Source organism: Prunus dulcis, chromosome 5 (assembly GCF_902201215.1).
Source record: "Prunus dulcis chromosome 5, ALMONDv2, whole genome shotgun sequence".
In the NCBI taxonomy this organism is placed as follows: Eukaryota; Viridiplantae; Streptophyta; class Magnoliopsida; order Rosales; family Rosaceae; genus Prunus; species Prunus dulcis.
In genome coordinates, this window is record NC_047654.1 from 5,963,153 (window position 1) to 5,980,780 (window position 17,628).

Sequence of the window (17,628 nt, forward strand, 5' to 3'; positions counted from 1 at the left end):
AGGAATCTCGAGCCTCTGTATTTAGAGATTGTAAGGAAATTCAAATCCACGATGTGCTGATTTCTTTTTTCAGTCCAAATGAATGCCCTTAATGAACATATATTGGGCTGGAGCCTCCCTCTTTTCTGGGCTCAAGATTGTTTTTGACCCGAATTAAAACCAAAAGCCCAATCTATTTTGTTTCAATATCTTCTTCCATTATTCTCTTTTCCAGTTTTCACATACTCACAGTTGGCCACAGCCTTCTCCAGTTAAAGAGCGCTCCAAACCATCAATGGACGTCGCCACCACGGCTTCAAGCTTCGCGCTTCACACGCGCATGTTAGCATCGCCAACCACTCGCCGAGGCCTAAGCTCTAGCCGCACCCAAACGACGTCGTCCCCTACCCTTCCCAGAGCTTCCCTCTCCACCAATTTCCTCTCTCCCTTCGCCGGCACCAGCATCTCCTCCGAATTTTCCGGCCACAAGCTCCGCCCCTCGAGCCTCAACCCAGCGTCGTTCCGTGGCTCCAAGCCCAAACGCGGTGTCGTCACCATGGTACTCCCCCAATTACCTTCCCACATTTAATTCTCAATTTTGCTTTTGTTTTTTCTTTTCATTTTAAATATAATAAATTTAGGCTCAATTTTAATTACCCTCCAATAAATTTGAGATTTTGGGTAATGGGTAGTGTTGTTATTGATTATTGTATAATGAAGTTTGAAATTTGTGTGTTTAGGTTATTCCGTTTCAAAGAGGAAGTGCATGGGAGCAACCGCCTCCAGACCTGGCATCATATCTGTACAAAAATCGAATTGTGTACTTGGGCATGTCACTTGTTCCTTCAGTGACGGAGTTGATACTGGCGGAGTTTCTCTACCTTCAGTATGAAGATGAAACGAAGCCCATTTACTTGTACGTAAATTCCACTGGAACAACCAAGGTTAACATTCAGGACCCTTCATTTATTTTTTGCTAGTTCTAGTGTTACTCTCTGCTTGTTTAACAGATTGGCATGATTGAAGGACGACCAAACTTAATAGTCAGCAGCCTTTTATTATTAAGTTATGATAGTACGATATAACTAGAATATGACGGGACCAATGTTTGGTCATAGATGAAAGGTCGATGCCGGGGAGGCAATAATGGGTTCGCCTTTGTTGTCAATTTTGTATGCGTATCTATGGTTTTACATTTTGATGGTATTGGTCAATTCATCACGTGGTAGTAGCTACGGAGTGCATGCTTATTTGCGTGATTGTGCATATATGGTGAGATATGAGAAAAGAAATTGTGTTTGGTAATTGTGCTGATAGCTCATTCCAGCAGTTGCTTCGATGTTGGTGTTAGAGCCAGAGGTAGTTATAGTAGTGCTAATGGCTTGGTTCCAATCTTTTAAAATAGCGGTTCTGATACAATCATAGGTGATTCCAACTTGTGGTGGTTGCAAAGAAGAAGGTTTGTGATTGATTCTCATGGTGGGATAGTGGTAGTTGTAAGGATTTCGTAGTAATATCTACATTTGTTGCAGCAGGATTATCATAAGGTAACCTTCTTTAGAAAGAACTTAGTTAAAGAATGTATGATTTGTAACTACACTTTTAGTTTTCTCTTGTGTGGTGGTTTTTGGGCTTCTTCCACAGTCGTAATTCAAATTCTTTTGCGACAAGTGTTACATTTTTAATCAATTTGCTGGCAGGTGTGTTAGGACTTGGGAGAAACAGAAATTCTTGTCTTCTTTAGCTGTTAGCCCTTTTTTCTGCGCATCCGTTTCACTTTGACCAACAAACAGTGTAGTTGCTTTATAACTATATAAGTAAAGTATAGTAATTCTCATATTACGTCCCTTCTGCATCTACTGTTAATAGAACAATGAAGATTGTTAAAAAATTGTGCCTTGTTTGTTTTTCTTCTTTTATTTCCATACAATAGTTGTTCATTTTATATGACTCTTCTCTTGTATTCTTCAGGGTGGTGAGAAGTTAGGTTACGAAACAGAGGCTTTTGCAATATATGATGTCATGAGGTCATCCATCTCTATTCTTCTGTTAGGTCATGCATTCATGTTGATCAATACTAGTTTCCATCACTTTAGAGATGATCTGAATTTTCCCCCGAAAGATTAAAACAAATTTCTAACCGCTGCAGGTATGTCAAACCACCTATATTTACTCTGTGTGTTGGTAACGCTTGGGGAGAAGCTGCCTTACTTTTGGCTGCTGGTTCGAAAGGAAACCGTTCTGCTTTACCCTCATCAACAATCATGATGAAGCAGGTTCTATATTTATCACAAATTTTTTTAGCTCTAAAATTCTGTACTATCTGGCATGTTTCTTACTTTTTATTGCAAGGCAGGAATTAGTACTTTTTATCTTGTTTAGTGGAACTTATACATGGTTTAAATTTTACATTAACCTTTTGTCTTCTTTCTTTATCTATATGTAGCCAATTGCAAGGTTTCAAGGTCAAGCAACAGATATTGAACTTGCAAGAAGGGAAGTGAGGAATGTTAAAGATGAGTTGGTAAGATTGACGGTCACCAGCATGTCTCCCTTTCTTCACTGTGTTCTCATTGACTGGTTTGAATGCTGGTTAGATTGCTTATAAGTTTTAAAAATTTTGAAGAATCGCAGACTTCTTTGTAACTTGAGCTCATTTCTGTTCTATTCTTCCATTTTTCTCTTTTCTGTAGCATGTTTATTAATTTTGCAGAATTTACTCTCTTGAATGTTTGTTGAGTTTGGGAGTATTTATATTTTACCATGAAACAATTTGCTCTCTGTATAAGATTACAGAATTTAGCTCAGGTGTAATAATTAATGGGAAAGTAAACGAAAAGAAGGAAAAAGGAAAGACTGGTTTCATTATTTCTTCAGCTTCTACTTCAGTCCTCATTGATGAATAGACAAATAGATGAAACAAATCCGTTGATTAAAACAAGCAATAACAAAAAGAATCTTCTTTACGGAGAGCATCCCCATCGTTCCTTTTCAAATAAATATATTATTAAATGTTCTTTGAACATACGGTGGTATGTTAAACATCTGTGTGTTGAGTCCATAAGTGAATAATTCTATGAAATTTTCATTTGAATGTGCATTTTGACATTCATGCAAACAATAAAATGCATTTAAACATGAGGTGACTTATCAACTCAATGTTTATTGTTTAATTTGTGTTCTAGGTTAAGCTCTTTTCAAAGCATCTTGGAAAGTCAACTGAGCAAATTGAAGCAGACATTAGACGTCCGAAATATTTTAGTCCTAGTGAAGCAGTTGAATATGGCATCATAGACAAGGTACTTCCAATAGAAAGAGTTATTACATTTTTAGTCTAATTCATACCAAACCAATATTTACCCATTTTCAATTGTTTTTTTCCAGGTACTGTACAATGAAAGGACTACCGAAGACAGAGGAGTTGTCTCAGACCTGAAAAAAGCACAACTTATTCCGTAGGAAGACTGAATGATCCTCAGAAGGAATATTCAGGTACAGGGAAATAATGAGTTATTGTCAGATTGTAAGTTAGTGATGTTCAATTTTTTTATTTTTTTTTTCATTACATGAAATTTATAATGGCTAATATTTGAGTATGAAAATCAAGTGGAATTTTGTCAGAAATTGTCCTAAACTTTCTGAACTTCTATGCAATGCATGTTTTCTGTTGTTCAATAATTTTGACGGCTTCAGGAGAGTCCAATTAGTTGGGTTGTCATTCAGAACTACTGGATTTGACTTTGTTGTGCGTTAAGTTCTGGTTATTTGAGAAAGGGTGTAAAGTTCTGGTTTCATAAAAAGTTCTGGTAGTTGAGAAAGAGTGGAAAGTCCCCTTCAGTCAGCCACACGAACCCCCTGATGAGGTTGGAAACCCATGTTCTTGGATAGTGTACCACAGCACATCATTCCACAACATTGACATTATAGTTCTTTTTAGCATATTTAGTGTAATGTTGGAACCGCCACATATGCTGTGCTATGATGGCCTTTATTAAACTCAACAGGCTAGTATGGAAGAGGAACTGGGTTGTGTGGATATGTACTTTCCGTTTACTGAGAAATTTGCTCTCTCTAGTGTCGTTTTGATGCTTTTCAAACATTTTAGTGCTCACAATCACTCCCAGTTTCAATTATTAACCATTACATTGCTTTAGTATGAGTATAGATTATTCTGGAATTGGGATGTAAATGTGTGTTCTTTTCGTGGCCATACCACCTTTACCACTATTTTTCCTTATGATTCTGAAAGCGACACCTGGAATAGGTGCTGTCTAAAGTTGTTGGGTTGGCCATATGGTTAGCTTGCTTTACAGCTTACATTTGCCTTTTATTTTTTGTTGATTGCCAAAATTGGGAGTGAAGATGACTAATGAGGCAATTTTGGTTGATGGTATGCTTCGTGGCTTGTAGTTTTGGTTTCATTAACCAAAAACATAACCTTTTGCACTTTTCCTGTCATCCCAAGTTACAAGTGTAAGAGAGGGATGTGTCAAAGTAGCACATCTGAAGATATGAACCTTACACATATTTCAGTGCACTCTCTACAGTTTCTCGTCCATTATTCGCTCTAAGTGGTTGTCCCATTTATGGATGTGATGTCATTTTTGAGCCCCATTTATTTTGAAAGTCACATTCCTGGAATTATGACAGTATGAATTAGTTATTATGATAGAAAGTCTTTGTCGTTTGTAGTTGATACAAATATGTTATTATGGCGTAGATGAATTTAATCTTGGTAATAGTTATGTAATTTTATTTTAAAATGTGGATCAAGAAGCTTAAGTTAGAAAAATATTTGTCTACGATTGCTAATTAAAAAAATGCTTTCGCTGAGGTCATAACAAAACAAATTGTGTCTATGCACCAAATGCTAATTACTTTTATTGAAGACTAGTGAACCTCAAAGTGCAATGTTGATATAAATATAAATAGGATTTCTACATGTTTGTAAATTGGTGCTTAAAGGATAATATTGTAGTTATGCTCCAAATTAGTGAGGTCTGTGATGTCTCATTTTTCATTGCCAGTTGTGCATTTTAACTTGTGATTTCAAACCAACTTTTTCAGATTGAAGTTTATGTGTCGATTAGCTTTCAAGAGTTCTGGAACAAGAGTTGCACTAATATTTCCAGTCAAGAGCTGCAGTTGGTAACACAAATTTTTCCAGTGCAGCAAAGGAATGCATAATCCATAGCCTAAATTTGTATCAAGTACAAGTAACTGTCATTGTATTCTTCTTTGGTCAAAGATACATCTAGTTCTAGCATGATTGAGTGTAAAACCAGTTGAAAAACCAAAAGTGACATGTTCTTTTCTTTTATTTTCTTTTAAGTTACACTTGTTAAAGGTGTTTGTTGATTTGTTATTAAATGAAAACCATATTTTCGACGGAGGACTTGCCCGTGGCTGTACAATTCTGGTATTTCTATTGTTTATGCCTATACAATCTTGAAGAAAATACTTGAAGGTAGAATGTTCGTGATAATGGTTAAGATAATGAAGGCAATAATCCCTAATTAAGCTCATATTCCTTGTGCCTGAATTGCTTGGAAGCAACCAAATGGAGGGCGGGGATCAAGATTCACCTACCCCAATATCAACCTCTTTGGCCAGGACACACAAAACGTGTGATTTAAACGTGACTTCACCTGTTTTAGACATGTCAAAGTCCACCCCATTACATTAACTTTTCCAAAAAAGGTTCTTTCTTTTGGTTGGTTACAAGTTTCTTTTGCTCTTCTTTTAATCTAAACTTTGACACGAAGAAGACCTATATGCTTTTAGTTTTATCTGAGAGTCTAATAGGCCTCCTCGGTGCGTTACAACCAAACCTGGTGATGGCTTTGGTGGGTTTCAATTACTCCAGTTGTTTATATCCCATAGCTCTTGGTATTTGACTTGAAAGCCCACCAGGATATATGTAATAGCGTTTTTTAGATAAACTAGAGAAGGCTAGTGACTTAGTGGATTGAAGTAGATCGGAGGAGCTAGTAGTTTCCAAATTGAAACCTGCCATTTGAGTCATTAAACGCCAAAAACATAATGGAAGTACGAATTTATACTTCGCTACAAGCCATTATACTTCCCTTCTTTGTTCGAAGTACGAATTTATAGTTTTTGTCAATCACAGTTTAATATGTGTGCAAAAAAATTTCTTTGTGTTTTGCACGGATGAAGAATATTTTCTTCCAAAGAAGACAAATGGTGTCCACCCACTATTGATTAATTTCATATCAGAAGAAAATGCAGAAATTACATTGATTATCAAAACAATCTCTTCTTTCTCTTGCTAAATGCGTCCACACGTGGTGTTGTAATTAAAGAGAGTTATTACTATCACCGGTTTCATACAATAATGTATCTATTTTTTTCGTCATGTTATTAGTTATGTAATGAGATAATGGTCCCGATTGTAATGATAACCTAAGAACACCGTAATTTAATCAAATTTGTAGATTCAAAGATGGAGAGTAAAAGTTGGACTACACTTCTTGTGAGTATGTATTCTATTCTCCCCAACCTCCATTAACAAAATATTTTTGTTTTATATAGTAAGGGCTCAATAAAGGGGTCCCACATAAATGTACACGTAATCAACCTAACCCTAGGCCTCCAGCTCCGATTTCTTTTGTACCCTGTAGTTCCAAAGTGGAAGAAGAAGAAAAGGTATTTACCACCTCAGCATGCACTAACCCCAGCCTCAACTATAAATATTGGACTCAGCTATCTTTGCTCTCACAACTCTCCTCCTAAACCCTTTGGCTTAATCTACTTGATCAGCTTCCTTTTTCTACAATTAACCTCCTCTCATTGCTTAGGAAACTTTGTCATCGCTGAGACATGGAATTTTCCCTTAAGCACAAAATTTGTTTTCTTTGTATCATGGTGCTCTTGCCTGCACTGTGTACCTCTCAAGACACATTTACAAGCTCTAGAGCAACCTATTATGGTAGCCCAGATTGCTATGGGACCCCAAGTATGTATAACCTTTCCTACTAATGTAAACATTCATTCATGTGTATGTCATGTTGCTAAACTGTTAATCATGAGCATTGTTAAGTAGAATATTGTTTGAGCACGTGATCTTGATTGATCCGACGTGGCAACTTGTCTTGCAGAAACAAATATTCTCTAGTCATACTTATGTTTCGAGTCAAATACTTTTGTTACTAGACTGTGGACTTGGCCACGTAGTCTGGATACAACTAACCTCATTAATGATTTAGATTCACAAATTGAATAGTATGAAAAGAAAACATTATCATGCATGCACGAAGACTACACATTAAGTTACCTATTTGGTAGCAAAATGATAGTAGCGACTAAAAGTTCCTAAATAGTATTTATCATCTTGAAAATGGGGTGATTACTAATTGCAATGGTATGCTCATGTAGCTGGAGCTTGTGGCTATGGAGAATATGGAAGGACAGTCAACGACGGCCAAGTGGCCGCAGTTGCTAGGCTGTATCGGAATGGAACTGGCTGTGGTGCATGTTACCAGGTACTCTTGAATCTACTCAATCATTTTTCAAAGTTGATGAACACTAATTATGTTGGTTAGCTCTAACAATATTAATCAATTAAACAAGTGGCTCCATTAATTTAATTGTAACCCTAATTAATTTGCTTAATCAAGTCTTTCGCTTGTGATTCAGGTTAGGTGCAGAGAACCTCAACATTGCAGTAGTGATGGGGTGAATGCGGTGGTGACAGATTATGGGGAAGGAGACAGAACAGACTTCATCTTCAGCCGAAGAGCCTATGCAAAGTTGGCAAGTAACCCAGCTGCAGCTGAAAGGCTATTTGCTTATGGTGTGGTTGAAATTGAATACAGAAGGATCCCCTGCCGGTTCTCTGGTCGTGCCAACCTTGCGTTCAAAGTCCATGAACAGAGCAAATATCCTGACTACTTGGCTATAGTGATTCAATATGTAGCTGGCCAAAACGACATCATATCTGTTGAGTTGTGGCAGGTAAACTATACTTCACTTGGAATGCTGCATCAATTTAAACTTAGAACCTCTTCTAATAAAGTGTAAGCTGGCATGGTGTTACTAGGCCAAAAGGTCATTGACAACCGAATATGCATCTCTAACATAGACGAGACTTAATATCTCTATACAGTGTGATTTATTAATACGATTTATAATGTGGTACGTAAATGTGATACACATAGCATCACTCGTCTAATATAATATATTTTTTTGGGGCAGGAGGATTGCAAACAATGGAGGGCCATGCGCAGAGCATATGGAGCAGTTTTTGACACTCCAAACCCACCTAGTGGCTCCCTTAACTTGAGGTTCCAAGTGAGTGGCAGTGCAGGGGTGAAATTCGTGCAGGCAAACCAAGCCATCCCTGGAGATTGGAAAGCTGGGGTTTCCTATGAGACAGACATTCAGCTCAATTAACTGCACATGTTTTGAGATCATCCCAAACTTTTATCCAAATATTAGGACAGAAATTTCATGTTGGTTAATATATTATAATTATTCCATGTAATGCTAGTTGCTTGCTTGTCATGTCTAGGAGATGTATTAACTATTGGTATTGTATGCTGGGTAGGAGCAAGTGCACTTGGCTTGCCCCCAGATTTAGTGGGATGGTGTACTTTCAATTTGTGAGGATATAATATGAATAAAGTTCCAACTTTTTGGATCCTTCCATATGTGCTTTCACAACACATACAGTCACGAACCTATATGATTATTAGCTAGTGGGATGGTGTACTTTCAATATGTGCTTTCACAACACACACAACTCTTTAGAAGCATACCACTAGGTCGGCAGAAGATCTCAATCAACTTCAGTAGCTAGTGCCACACCAGGGAGGGGACCAAGCAAGAATGCAACATCTCCACAGGCGTAGGAAGAGCATGGCTCTACCACTCAACCTCCCCCTCATTGCTTGGGATTTATTGTTGAACTCAGTAACTTAGCCCTAAATCCTAACTCTATGACAGCTGGGATTCTACCCGAAAAAATCCACCATAAGATTTTTCTTAAACCACCATTCAACTTTTATACTATAATGATACTTCACTTTCCAATGTTAAGTTCGAATTCCCTGATGTTTTTTTTTTTTTAAAGACCTTTCCTATTAAGAGAGGCAATAACATACTAAATTCATACACAATATACGGATATTAAGAATCGAATTCAGGACCTTACTTGAGGGAGGAATTACTCCTTTGTGATGCTTTTTTGTTTAAAGTAGCTTTACAGAATGCTAAATAAAACTTTTAAAACAAATTACAACCGGTTTTGCAATTTTTCCAGGGAGTGGAATGAATGACATGGAGAAAAACCTAAATCCTACAAGCGAATTGAGCTTCGACAATTTGACTTGGGTGTTTTGAATAGTTCCCGATTATCTTTCCTTCCTGTTCGGGGATAGCACATTCAATATTTCCATCTGTTCCGCCATAGCACATTCAATCTCCATGGCTGACAGATTTGAAGGGAACTTTAATATTTCCATCAGCAAGAGCTATAATTATTCTTCATCTGCATGGCCACGATTATAAATATAACAATTTTTTTTTTATTATGCACATGAGGGAGGGAAAATACCAACACTGCCAGCATGAAGAAAAGAATAATTCACTAAATGACCTCTAAATGAAGATACAATCTACAAGCAGAGAAAACAGTCGAAACAGAAAGAAAAATAATTGCTTAACCTAAAAGAGTAACATCTTGTAATATGGATTTAAAAAGAAATTGAAAAAAAATAGGAACATATTTCATTCCAATGACTTAAGGAGCCTAAAGAGTGCCGCTGCTTCCCTAATCCGTGAAAACTCTATGCAAAACGCTTGGACTTCGATGAAAAGATCCTTAACTGCAAAGACAACCATTGACCAAAAGTCAGCAACATAACGTTGAGATTAAAATTTGTTCAAATGGGAATTCAGGTGTTCATACAACAACAAAAAATCCTTTCAACTTCGAATCCCATCGACCATTTCAACATTTAACATGCAAAGCAAGTAGATAATCATGAATAACACACTTCAAGCACATATGCATATGCGGATGGACACGACTGCAGCCACTAACGTCCGCACGTTAAATCACAATCATATGGCCATGATAACAGAACACATTGCAATAAAGAGTGATGCTGACCATTGATAATGTTGTTTCGGATAAGGCTCTGCAGAAACACACAAACAAGCCTCACAAGTCTGTTCTGCATGTACTTGTCCTGGAAGGAAGAAATTTAAAATTTCAAGTCATTAGTAAATACTAAAAAGAGTTTGGTAATAAGAGCAAACAATAAAAAAACATTATCTTAATGGCTTCTACTTAAATATTTGGTATAATTGAACCCTGGCATGCAATATTTCACCATAGCTTCTTAAATGTTATGATAAATAAACACTATAGCTCCTATACACATGGCAACGGAAATTGCTGATGAGGAAGGAGCAACTATGAGTTCTTATGAGCTCACACATCACTGCACGTTCACAGCTTCCTATATTTTGGTTGAATCCAAAAGACAAGCAGAACATGTCTATCGCTTATTTGACAAGGAATCTCCAGATAACGCTACTTCAGATTTTAAATCGAAGACAACAACAAACAAAAGGAAAATGCCACAAAAATCTTAAGACCTACATTATATTCAGGAACTGAAATAGCATGAGTAGGGTACAAATCAGAATGCATTTGTGATTGCATGAATTCTTTAAAACTATTTAGTTAACTGAAAATTACAGAAGCTATATCATTTATGGTCATACTTTTATTTGGCATTCAAAGTATCGCAAGCACTCCGGTAAAATTAAAAAAACATATAGCTATTACAAGTAGGCAAAACGCAAATTGCATGAATTTCATCACTCAAAAAGTCTCTTTCTCATTTTCGTCCTTAAACTTCAGTATGCACCAATCGATCCTTAAGCATCCTTGTCATGTTCATACTTCAATCCTTTCCATTGACAGACCTTTAAAAAATTAGATGGACTTTGCTGGCACATCATATTTCGCATTGAAACAACAAGCCACATGATTTTCTTCCCAAACCCAAACCCACACCACTTCAACTTCACTCAGCAACCACCACCACCAAAGCCACTGCACTGACTAACCTACAAAAGCCAATCACCCAGAGTGGGGGAAAAATCCCCAGAACTTACCACCATGCTCATCCCTACTGAATCTAGCGAATCTACTAACTATTTCTTCTCCTAACAAGCTCCTCCCACTTTTATTCATCTTAGTCTTGCATGCACGGAACCACCAAAGGAGACATTAAAAACCCATTGTAATGTGACTGTTTATATATACATTTGAATTGTGCCTTTGCATCTCAGAACGTAGTCAGGAATACTAGTAACCACAGGCAATGTATTCAGAAATACTAATAACCGCCGGTAAGGTGAAGCAAGTACCTTGATATTCTCACACGATGATATACAATTTGTTATGTACATGTGTATGAACTCAGAAGGAAGTTCAACTGCTGTTGTAAGCCTGTTCACCACTTCCATAGAGTGTAGACTCATGTCCATATTGACAAGCACTGTAAAGTATCTGTGGCCAAAATAAAACGTCAATAAAGCATAAAAATCTATAATGAGGAAGCGAACAGGCTTAAAAAGTCATCTCTGATTCTCTGTAGATTAGACACAGAAAGTATATCATAGAAACCAAAGACATACTCTGCGATTTCAGGGGAATTTATCAACTTGGTGAGAACTTCAACTGCAATGAGGGGATTATTTTCCACCAATTCCTGAAAACAAGAATTGAGGAATTATAAATAATAAAAAAATTGGACAAAAAATTACTTGCATTGTTGACTAAGGCTTATATTACAATAACACATACCGGTAGCTTTCTTGGTGTCAACCCACAGTGATATACAAGTTTCGGGTCATTTGCCAACTCCAACAAGACTTGCTGGACAATGAAAGGGCAAGCATTGGGTCATCTCTGCCTTCAAAATGACTGATGTAACACGATATAAAATAAATAACATGAATTACTCAGTTTTTCTTTTGAAAGTAATGTAAAAATGAAGGCCTCAACAAACTCTAATTTTTATAAAATAATTTATTTTAACTATTACAATATTTCGTAGAGGAAAATTATAACTTAGGACCACCACTTAAGAGGACGTGTGAAATTACCAACTGGACTATACCTCAGCCACCTATTAATCGCTAGCAATCACTGAAGTTAAACATTACTAAATTCAAAGGTGCCTACACGGTGTCAGTTCTAATTGGACTCCAAAATTCCCTGGGCCTACCACTAGCTTCAGGTCTAGTAGATCCATACTTCATATGAACCTTGGGGTCAGAAAGGGATGGACCTCCTTTCAGTTTTATCTGTGTTTTGTTCAAGGCCCAACATCACTATGATTTTAAGCCTGGCCCAAATCATTTTACCCCTACCCACTAAATAGATTGGGGGCTCTGAGGCCCAATATCAATATCTACAGACTCTTCAACCTTCAAATGAAAGTACCAAAAATCTATACCACCACGATTATCAGAAAGCTTTGAAATTGCCCAAAATTTTCAAGTTAAAATCTCTTCCCCTTACAATTGATCTCCAACTCCCATTGGGTGAACCCATTTTCTATACTCCCATATTTAATTATTGCTTCAAACAGATTTGGCACAACCTCTATCTTATATGTACCTCCAAAGGCCTCCACATCGCTCAGAGATCTCTCAAGACAAAAGGATAAATGAACAAATCCTACAATCCCAATCAACCTCCCAAAGAAGGCAAATTATTACTAACTGAAATGTACCAAAGCTCTGATATCTGTAATGATACAGTAATCCGTCATAAAATAATAATAAAAAACCGGCCATAATCTTTGAAACCCCTCTGCCTCAAGTGGGTTTCTACACAAGAAAACAGCCTTGTCTGCATCCGGTGCGGTCCTAAATCGACTTTGAACTCTAACAACTTGGATAGGGCTGCTTGTGTTTATCTCCATACAAAGCTATTCTATCTATAACCACAGACAACGACACAAAAATAAGGAAATAGCCTAGAAGATGAATAACTTGCAACTACTGACCCACGAATAATGAGAATGGAATATCCCTGAACTCATTAAATCCACAATGAAGACAAAAAAGGTACTCTCTCCCACAATGAAACCACTTCCTTCTGCAACATTATGTTACTTTGTAACAACTACACACAAAAGAGCCAAAATATAACAATTTCACAAAGCATTTGCCCTTTTTCCCCCAAAAGTGTTTCTCAACAAAAAATGAAACACAAGAAGCCAGAGTGCCCAGTTCAGTCTTCCCTCAAAAAAGATTATTTCACAAAGAACTGACAATTGGGCAATGGAGGAAAAGATGATCAATATTCTCCACTCCTATTAAACACATAACACACCAAGAGAGAGATAAAATCACTGCGCCTTTTTGTTGAAACAATATCATAAGTATTATCTTCCTGTGAGCAATCATGCAAACCAAATATGAACCTTGCAATGTACCTCTCAGCCTTCCGAATCAAATAGAAAAGGTTGAAAATGGGTCAAGATAGTTCATCAATATTACCGCAGTCAGTCATAATATATTATACTATTTCATTCATGTATGTACCAGAATCATATAAAGACCAACCAGGCTGGTTCATGCACTAAATCTTAAGACCCGCACCAGCCAATTGCCTAGACACATGACATATGTCAACTTGATATGGAAAGAAAAAAAAAATCATTCAACATTTTGGACTGATAGATAAAAATACACATGCGTACGTATATTTAAACTGATTATAAAGCAATTAAATATATGTATCAGCACCTCTTGTTGTGCAGGTGCAAGTGGTCCCTTCAAAGCTTTTGCAATCAAGTCCCTGACAGCTGCCCCTCTGCTAGTATCAACACACATACCATCATCCCATAAAAGTTCATGATTGTCAACAGGGTTGAGCCACACTAGCTGAAACATGTTTTGCAAGAAAAATCGAGTAAACAAGTAAGCCCTACAAATTATCAATATATAAAACTTTAAGTCTTACTTCATCATCCTGTACTGGGAGCCTTGGTGGAATAGGCCTCTTCCAGTGAGGACCTAACCCTTCAAGCGCTAAATTGGACAGCAAACCAAGCACCGTCTCGTCTCTATCTCCAGAACTAAGCTTAGGATTTGCTCCTGGTTGTAGATCAAACCTAGAACATGATCCTCAATGTCATATAGAGAAGAAGAAGCAAATAAGAAAGAAATTGTCTATTGTCAAGGTCATACTCTGATGAGTTAACATCAAAACCGCGAGGAACATCAGGATCTGCGACCACATTTCTAACTGAACTATCCTTTAGTGGAGAATTATATCGTTCAGGATGGACTTTATCAGCATACTGCTGCTGCAACTGTTCATGTTGCGGGAAGGCCTGTCAAGACAATTGAAAAATATCTATCATGGGCACGGACTAAGAATTTTTCTCAATACATTGGTAAATAAAATCCCTGAATGAAGTGGGGATCCTTTGTAGGCTTGAACAAAATTACCAAATCATGAGCATATTTGATCTTAAAATACACATAGGGTATAACTTACATGCACTGAAGGGTCAAAACTTTTGATGTAATCTGCAGCAGACTGTTTAAGTAGCTGAAACAGAAGATTCTCCTTCAGATATTCATAATATTGAAGAGACGCATTCAAGATAAGATGATGAGGCAGTAACAAAATGAAGCAAAATAATTACAGCAGCTGGTTACAGTTCACACTGGTGTAGTAAATTGTTTCTCACAGAAAGGTTCCTTTTAATCTTCTTTTTTTTCTTATACTCTTATACCATGGGTATTCTTTTAGGCCTCCAAAGGGGATATTACATATAAAAGTACCAAATACTACAGGCTAATAAATACAAAAATCATAAGCCATAATTTGCTGCTAATTGCCCCCAAGAAGCGCACACACATCCAATAGGTTAGGTCCAATTAATTGAACTGATCTTAATCCACAAACATTCCTAGGGGAAAAGACCAAAATTACAAAATTGACGTTTGTTTGCAGTTGTATTCGCATCAAAAGGATAAGGAAATTTTGGTAAAACTAAATCAACAACATAAATCCACTTCACGGATCAAAAGGTTAATCAAGAATGAGAACCTCTTTGCCACCACTAGAGCCATCAGAGCCGAATAGCTGTAATAGCTGAAGAATAAGTGCCCTCTCATATTTTTCAGCTTCAACATCACATGCAAACTGTAACCCAAGAGTTAAAAGCACGCCTTAGCAAATACTGAAGTTCATTTTTATTTAAGAAAACAAATGATGAAGCTATTGTACTTTGAATAAAGAAAAAGAACCAGCATCATATCCATTGCAGAAATATGAAAACAAGTCTAGATGACCACAGAGTTTGGGAAAAAAGAGGATTTATCATATATTAGGCAAACAGAGTGCTCTAAAGATTGAGGAGGACGTTGATAACATGATAAATGATTCAAAAGAACTGTTTGGAAGATATTGATATTCCTTACAACTTTTCATATTGATTGTGACAAGCATAGTAACGAAATATCAAGAAGCCGATTTCAATCTGGTAGGGATCATCCTTTACGAACACTAAAGCAACCAAAAATAATGAACTACCAATGCTAGAATAACAATGGCGCAATGCTTACAGTTATTAGTAAACTAATGAACGGATTTGCAGAAGGTTTCTGGGAAGAATACGCCTGCTGAAGAATAGCGAACGCAATCAAACGTTGAGTGGAACTCAGCATCTTCTTATCCTGAGAAGCATAGCATTCAACTAGTTAGAATTGCCCGTCACAACACATATGTCAAAGAACCAATACTTTTAACACATTAGAATTATAAATACCAGAACAGTTAATACCCAATTGAAGTCTTCACTCAATTATATATGTTTATTATATAAATTTCATACCCAATTGCACATAAACCCTACCACAGGGGTGGTGATACGGGATCTAGGGTTTTCCTTCATTTTTGTAAAAAAAAATGAAAATGGGCAACTCTCAATGTTTGTTCTAAAGCAGGCACAAGGAAGAAGAGAGAGAGAGAGAGAGAGAGAGAGACCTGTAAAAGAATGGAGATAGAAAAGCAGGGAATGAATTGGCGGCCATGGGAGAAAAAGGAGTTGAAGTCTGAGACGATCTCTTCGAGTGGACGTTGCTCTGCTCTCAGCAGACCAAACACGGCCTTCGATTCTTCGAACCCCAGCGTCGCCCTCTTCTTCATCTTTGAGCTTTTACCAAACTCTTATCTCACACACACGTAGAAGAGACTCAGACACGAAAAGAAGAAGAAACAAAAATTTCTCTGTTCTTTTTGTTTTTTTATTTTATTTGTTATTTTATTTGTGTAGTTCAAATCAAAGGAAGAAAGAAGTCTTATTGCTTGTGCACTGTGTAACCTAGCAACTGGACTGGTTCACTTTTCAACGGGCTACCCATTTTCTATTTGGGTGAGGCTGTTTCGGTTCGGATCTCCAAAAAATAAAAAACCCAATGTACTCTACTCTTCAACTTTTGTTTGAAGAAAAAATTAAACAAAAAAAAAAGCACCTTAATCCAGTCCTTAACAATTTAACAAAAAAAATCCTCCTCTCCTGTAATTTAGACTATCTCTTGTACTTAAAAAAATAATTAATTATCGTCGATGGGGCCTAGCTTAGTGAAAAAGAGCCTTGACTTGTACAACAATGGTTTTAAATTCGAAATCCACGTTACCAGTATGTGTGAGAAAAACTCTCTCCCCTTCTTAACTATACCCAAAAAATAAACTATTAAATTAAATTTAGTTTTTTTTTTTTTCCAGGTGCAGCTGGGTTTTGGGGGGGGGGGGGGGGGGGGGGGGGGGTTTAAAATGTAAATCTTGCTGCCGATATGCGTCGCCATGTCGAGATACCTTGGGCCTTCAAAAAATGAAGCTGCCAAATCCTTCCAACTCGAAGTCCAACTTCCTGCTCTGCATTAAAATTAGGTTATCAATATCCTCCTTTCAAGCAAACTATATTCCCACCAGAACTTTGTCTACAGATTGATCACAGAATGACCTATTAGAATGCATTGTAACAACTAAAGTAATTAAAGAAATAATTACACAACTTTGTCTACAGATTGATCATATATTATAACTTTCACAATCAATCTATGTTTTGTTTCTTCACTGTTAGTAACAAATGTTGCATTGCCTCTACGACCCCCATCCCAACTCCAAAACCAATGTAGTGAAATGCTCAAAAACCTAAAACCATGGTAATCAGTAGGAACACAGCTATCGTCAGTGTGCTAAGAACAAAATGAATAAAGTAAAAGCTACAAATCTCATAATCCACAAGACTATAAGACAATGTTTAAACCGCCCAAGAATCCAAACCCTAATTAAATCCCAAAGTGCTAACAAAAGGATATAACAAAGGGGAGATTTAGAGAATCAGTGGTTGCCTTCTTCATCTTCTCTGTACATGAAGGGTTGGAGAATGGTCATATTTCTTCACCCATCTCGCCATATTGCCAAAATCACCCCCATCAACTACGTTAACTACGAAAACAACTCAATATTGATGCATAAGGTAATCTAGTTCATTTTCCCACTACTTTCTCAGTACCCAAACAGAAACCAAAATCCAAGGAACCCAATCTAATTTACATATTGAAATAATCAGATGAAAA

General features: G+C 36.9%; 3 protein-coding genes across 3 annotated transcripts; 2 read left to right on the forward strand and 1 right to left on the reverse strand.

Annotated features, from left to right (window-relative positions):
* Window positions 1–209: 209 nt before the first annotated feature.
* On the forward strand, window positions 210–5,376 carry LOC117628771 (ATP-dependent Clp protease proteolytic subunit-related protein 4, chloroplastic). Its single transcript, XM_034361295.1, has 8 exons — window positions 210–538; window positions 720–923; window positions 1,951–2,006; window positions 2,129–2,255; window positions 2,426–2,503; window positions 3,165–3,278; window positions 3,364–3,471; window positions 5,047–5,376. The coding sequence occupies exons 1-7, from the start codon at window positions 275–277 to the stop codon at window positions 3,436–3,438; spliced, it is 918 nt and encodes a 305-aa protein (XP_034217186.1). The 5' UTR covers window positions 210–274; the 3' UTR covers window positions 3,439–3,471; window positions 5,047–5,376.
* Window positions 5,377–6,733: 1,357 nt separating this feature from the next.
* On the forward strand, window positions 6,734–8,648 carry LOC117628288 (expansin-like B1). The gene is made up of 4 exons (XM_034360705.1): window positions 6,734–6,955; window positions 7,375–7,481; window positions 7,636–7,953; window positions 8,194–8,648. The coding sequence occupies exons 1-4, from the start codon at window positions 6,820–6,822 to the stop codon at window positions 8,389–8,391; spliced, it is 759 nt and encodes a 252-aa protein (XP_034216596.1). The 5' UTR covers window positions 6,734–6,819; the 3' UTR covers window positions 8,392–8,648.
* Window positions 8,649–9,567: 919 nt separating this feature from the next.
* On the reverse strand, window positions 9,568–16,316 carry LOC117628264 (CCR4-NOT transcription complex subunit 11). Its single transcript, XM_034360682.1, has 12 exons — window positions 16,031–16,316; window positions 15,610–15,720; window positions 15,092–15,187; window positions 14,534–14,587; window positions 14,221–14,366; window positions 13,994–14,144; window positions 13,777–13,914; window positions 11,822–11,893; window positions 11,653–11,726; window positions 11,383–11,524; window positions 10,112–10,190; window positions 9,568–9,824 (listed from the first exon to the last, which is right to left on the reverse strand). The coding sequence occupies exons 1-12, from the start codon at window positions 16,190–16,192 to the stop codon at window positions 9,727–9,729; spliced, it is 1,323 nt and encodes a 440-aa protein (XP_034216573.1). The 5' UTR covers window positions 16,193–16,316; the 3' UTR covers window positions 9,568–9,726.
* Window positions 16,317–17,628: the final 1,312 nt, after the last annotated feature.

What these genes read in the sequence shown, in the direction of transcription:
- LOC117628771 (XM_034361295.1), top strand. Translation starts at nt 275, where the DNA reads ATGGACGTCGCCACCACGGCTTCAAGCTTCGCGCTTCACACGCGCATG. An exon ending in ATTCCACTGGAACAACCAAG is followed by an intron (nt 924 to 1,950) that starts GTTAACATTCAG and finishes TGTATTCTTCAG; the next exon opens with GGTGGTGAGAAGTTAGGTTA. An exon ending in GGAATGTTAAAGATGAGTTG is followed by an intron (nt 2,504 to 3,164) that starts GTAAGATTGACG and finishes TTTGTGTTCTAG; the next exon opens with GTTAAGCTCTTTTCAAAGCA.
- LOC117628288 (XM_034360705.1), top strand. Translation starts at nt 6,820, where the DNA reads ATGGAATTTTCCCTTAAGCACAAAATTTGTTTTCTTTGTATCATGGTG. An exon ending in GCTGTGGTGCATGTTACCAG is followed by an intron (nt 7,482 to 7,635) that starts GTACTCTTGAAT and finishes CTTGTGATTCAG; the next exon opens with GTTAGGTGCAGAGAACCTCA. An exon ending in TATCTGTTGAGTTGTGGCAG is followed by an intron (nt 7,954 to 8,193) that starts GTAAACTATACT and finishes TTTTTGGGGCAG; the next exon opens with GAGGATTGCAAACAATGGAG.
- LOC117628264 (XM_034360682.1), bottom strand. Translation starts at nt 16,192, where the DNA reads ATGAAGAAGAGGGCGACGCTGGGGTTCGAAGAATCGAAGGCCGTGTTT. An exon ending in TGACACCAAGAAAGCTACCG is followed by an intron (nt 11,727 to 11,821) that starts GTATGTGTTATT and finishes TCTTGTTTTCAG; the next exon opens with GAATTGGTGGAAAATAATCC. An exon ending in CCGAAACAACATTATCAATG is followed by an intron (nt 9,825 to 10,111) that starts GTCAGCATCACT and finishes TTGTCTTTGCAG; the next exon opens with TTAAGGATCTTTTCATCGAA.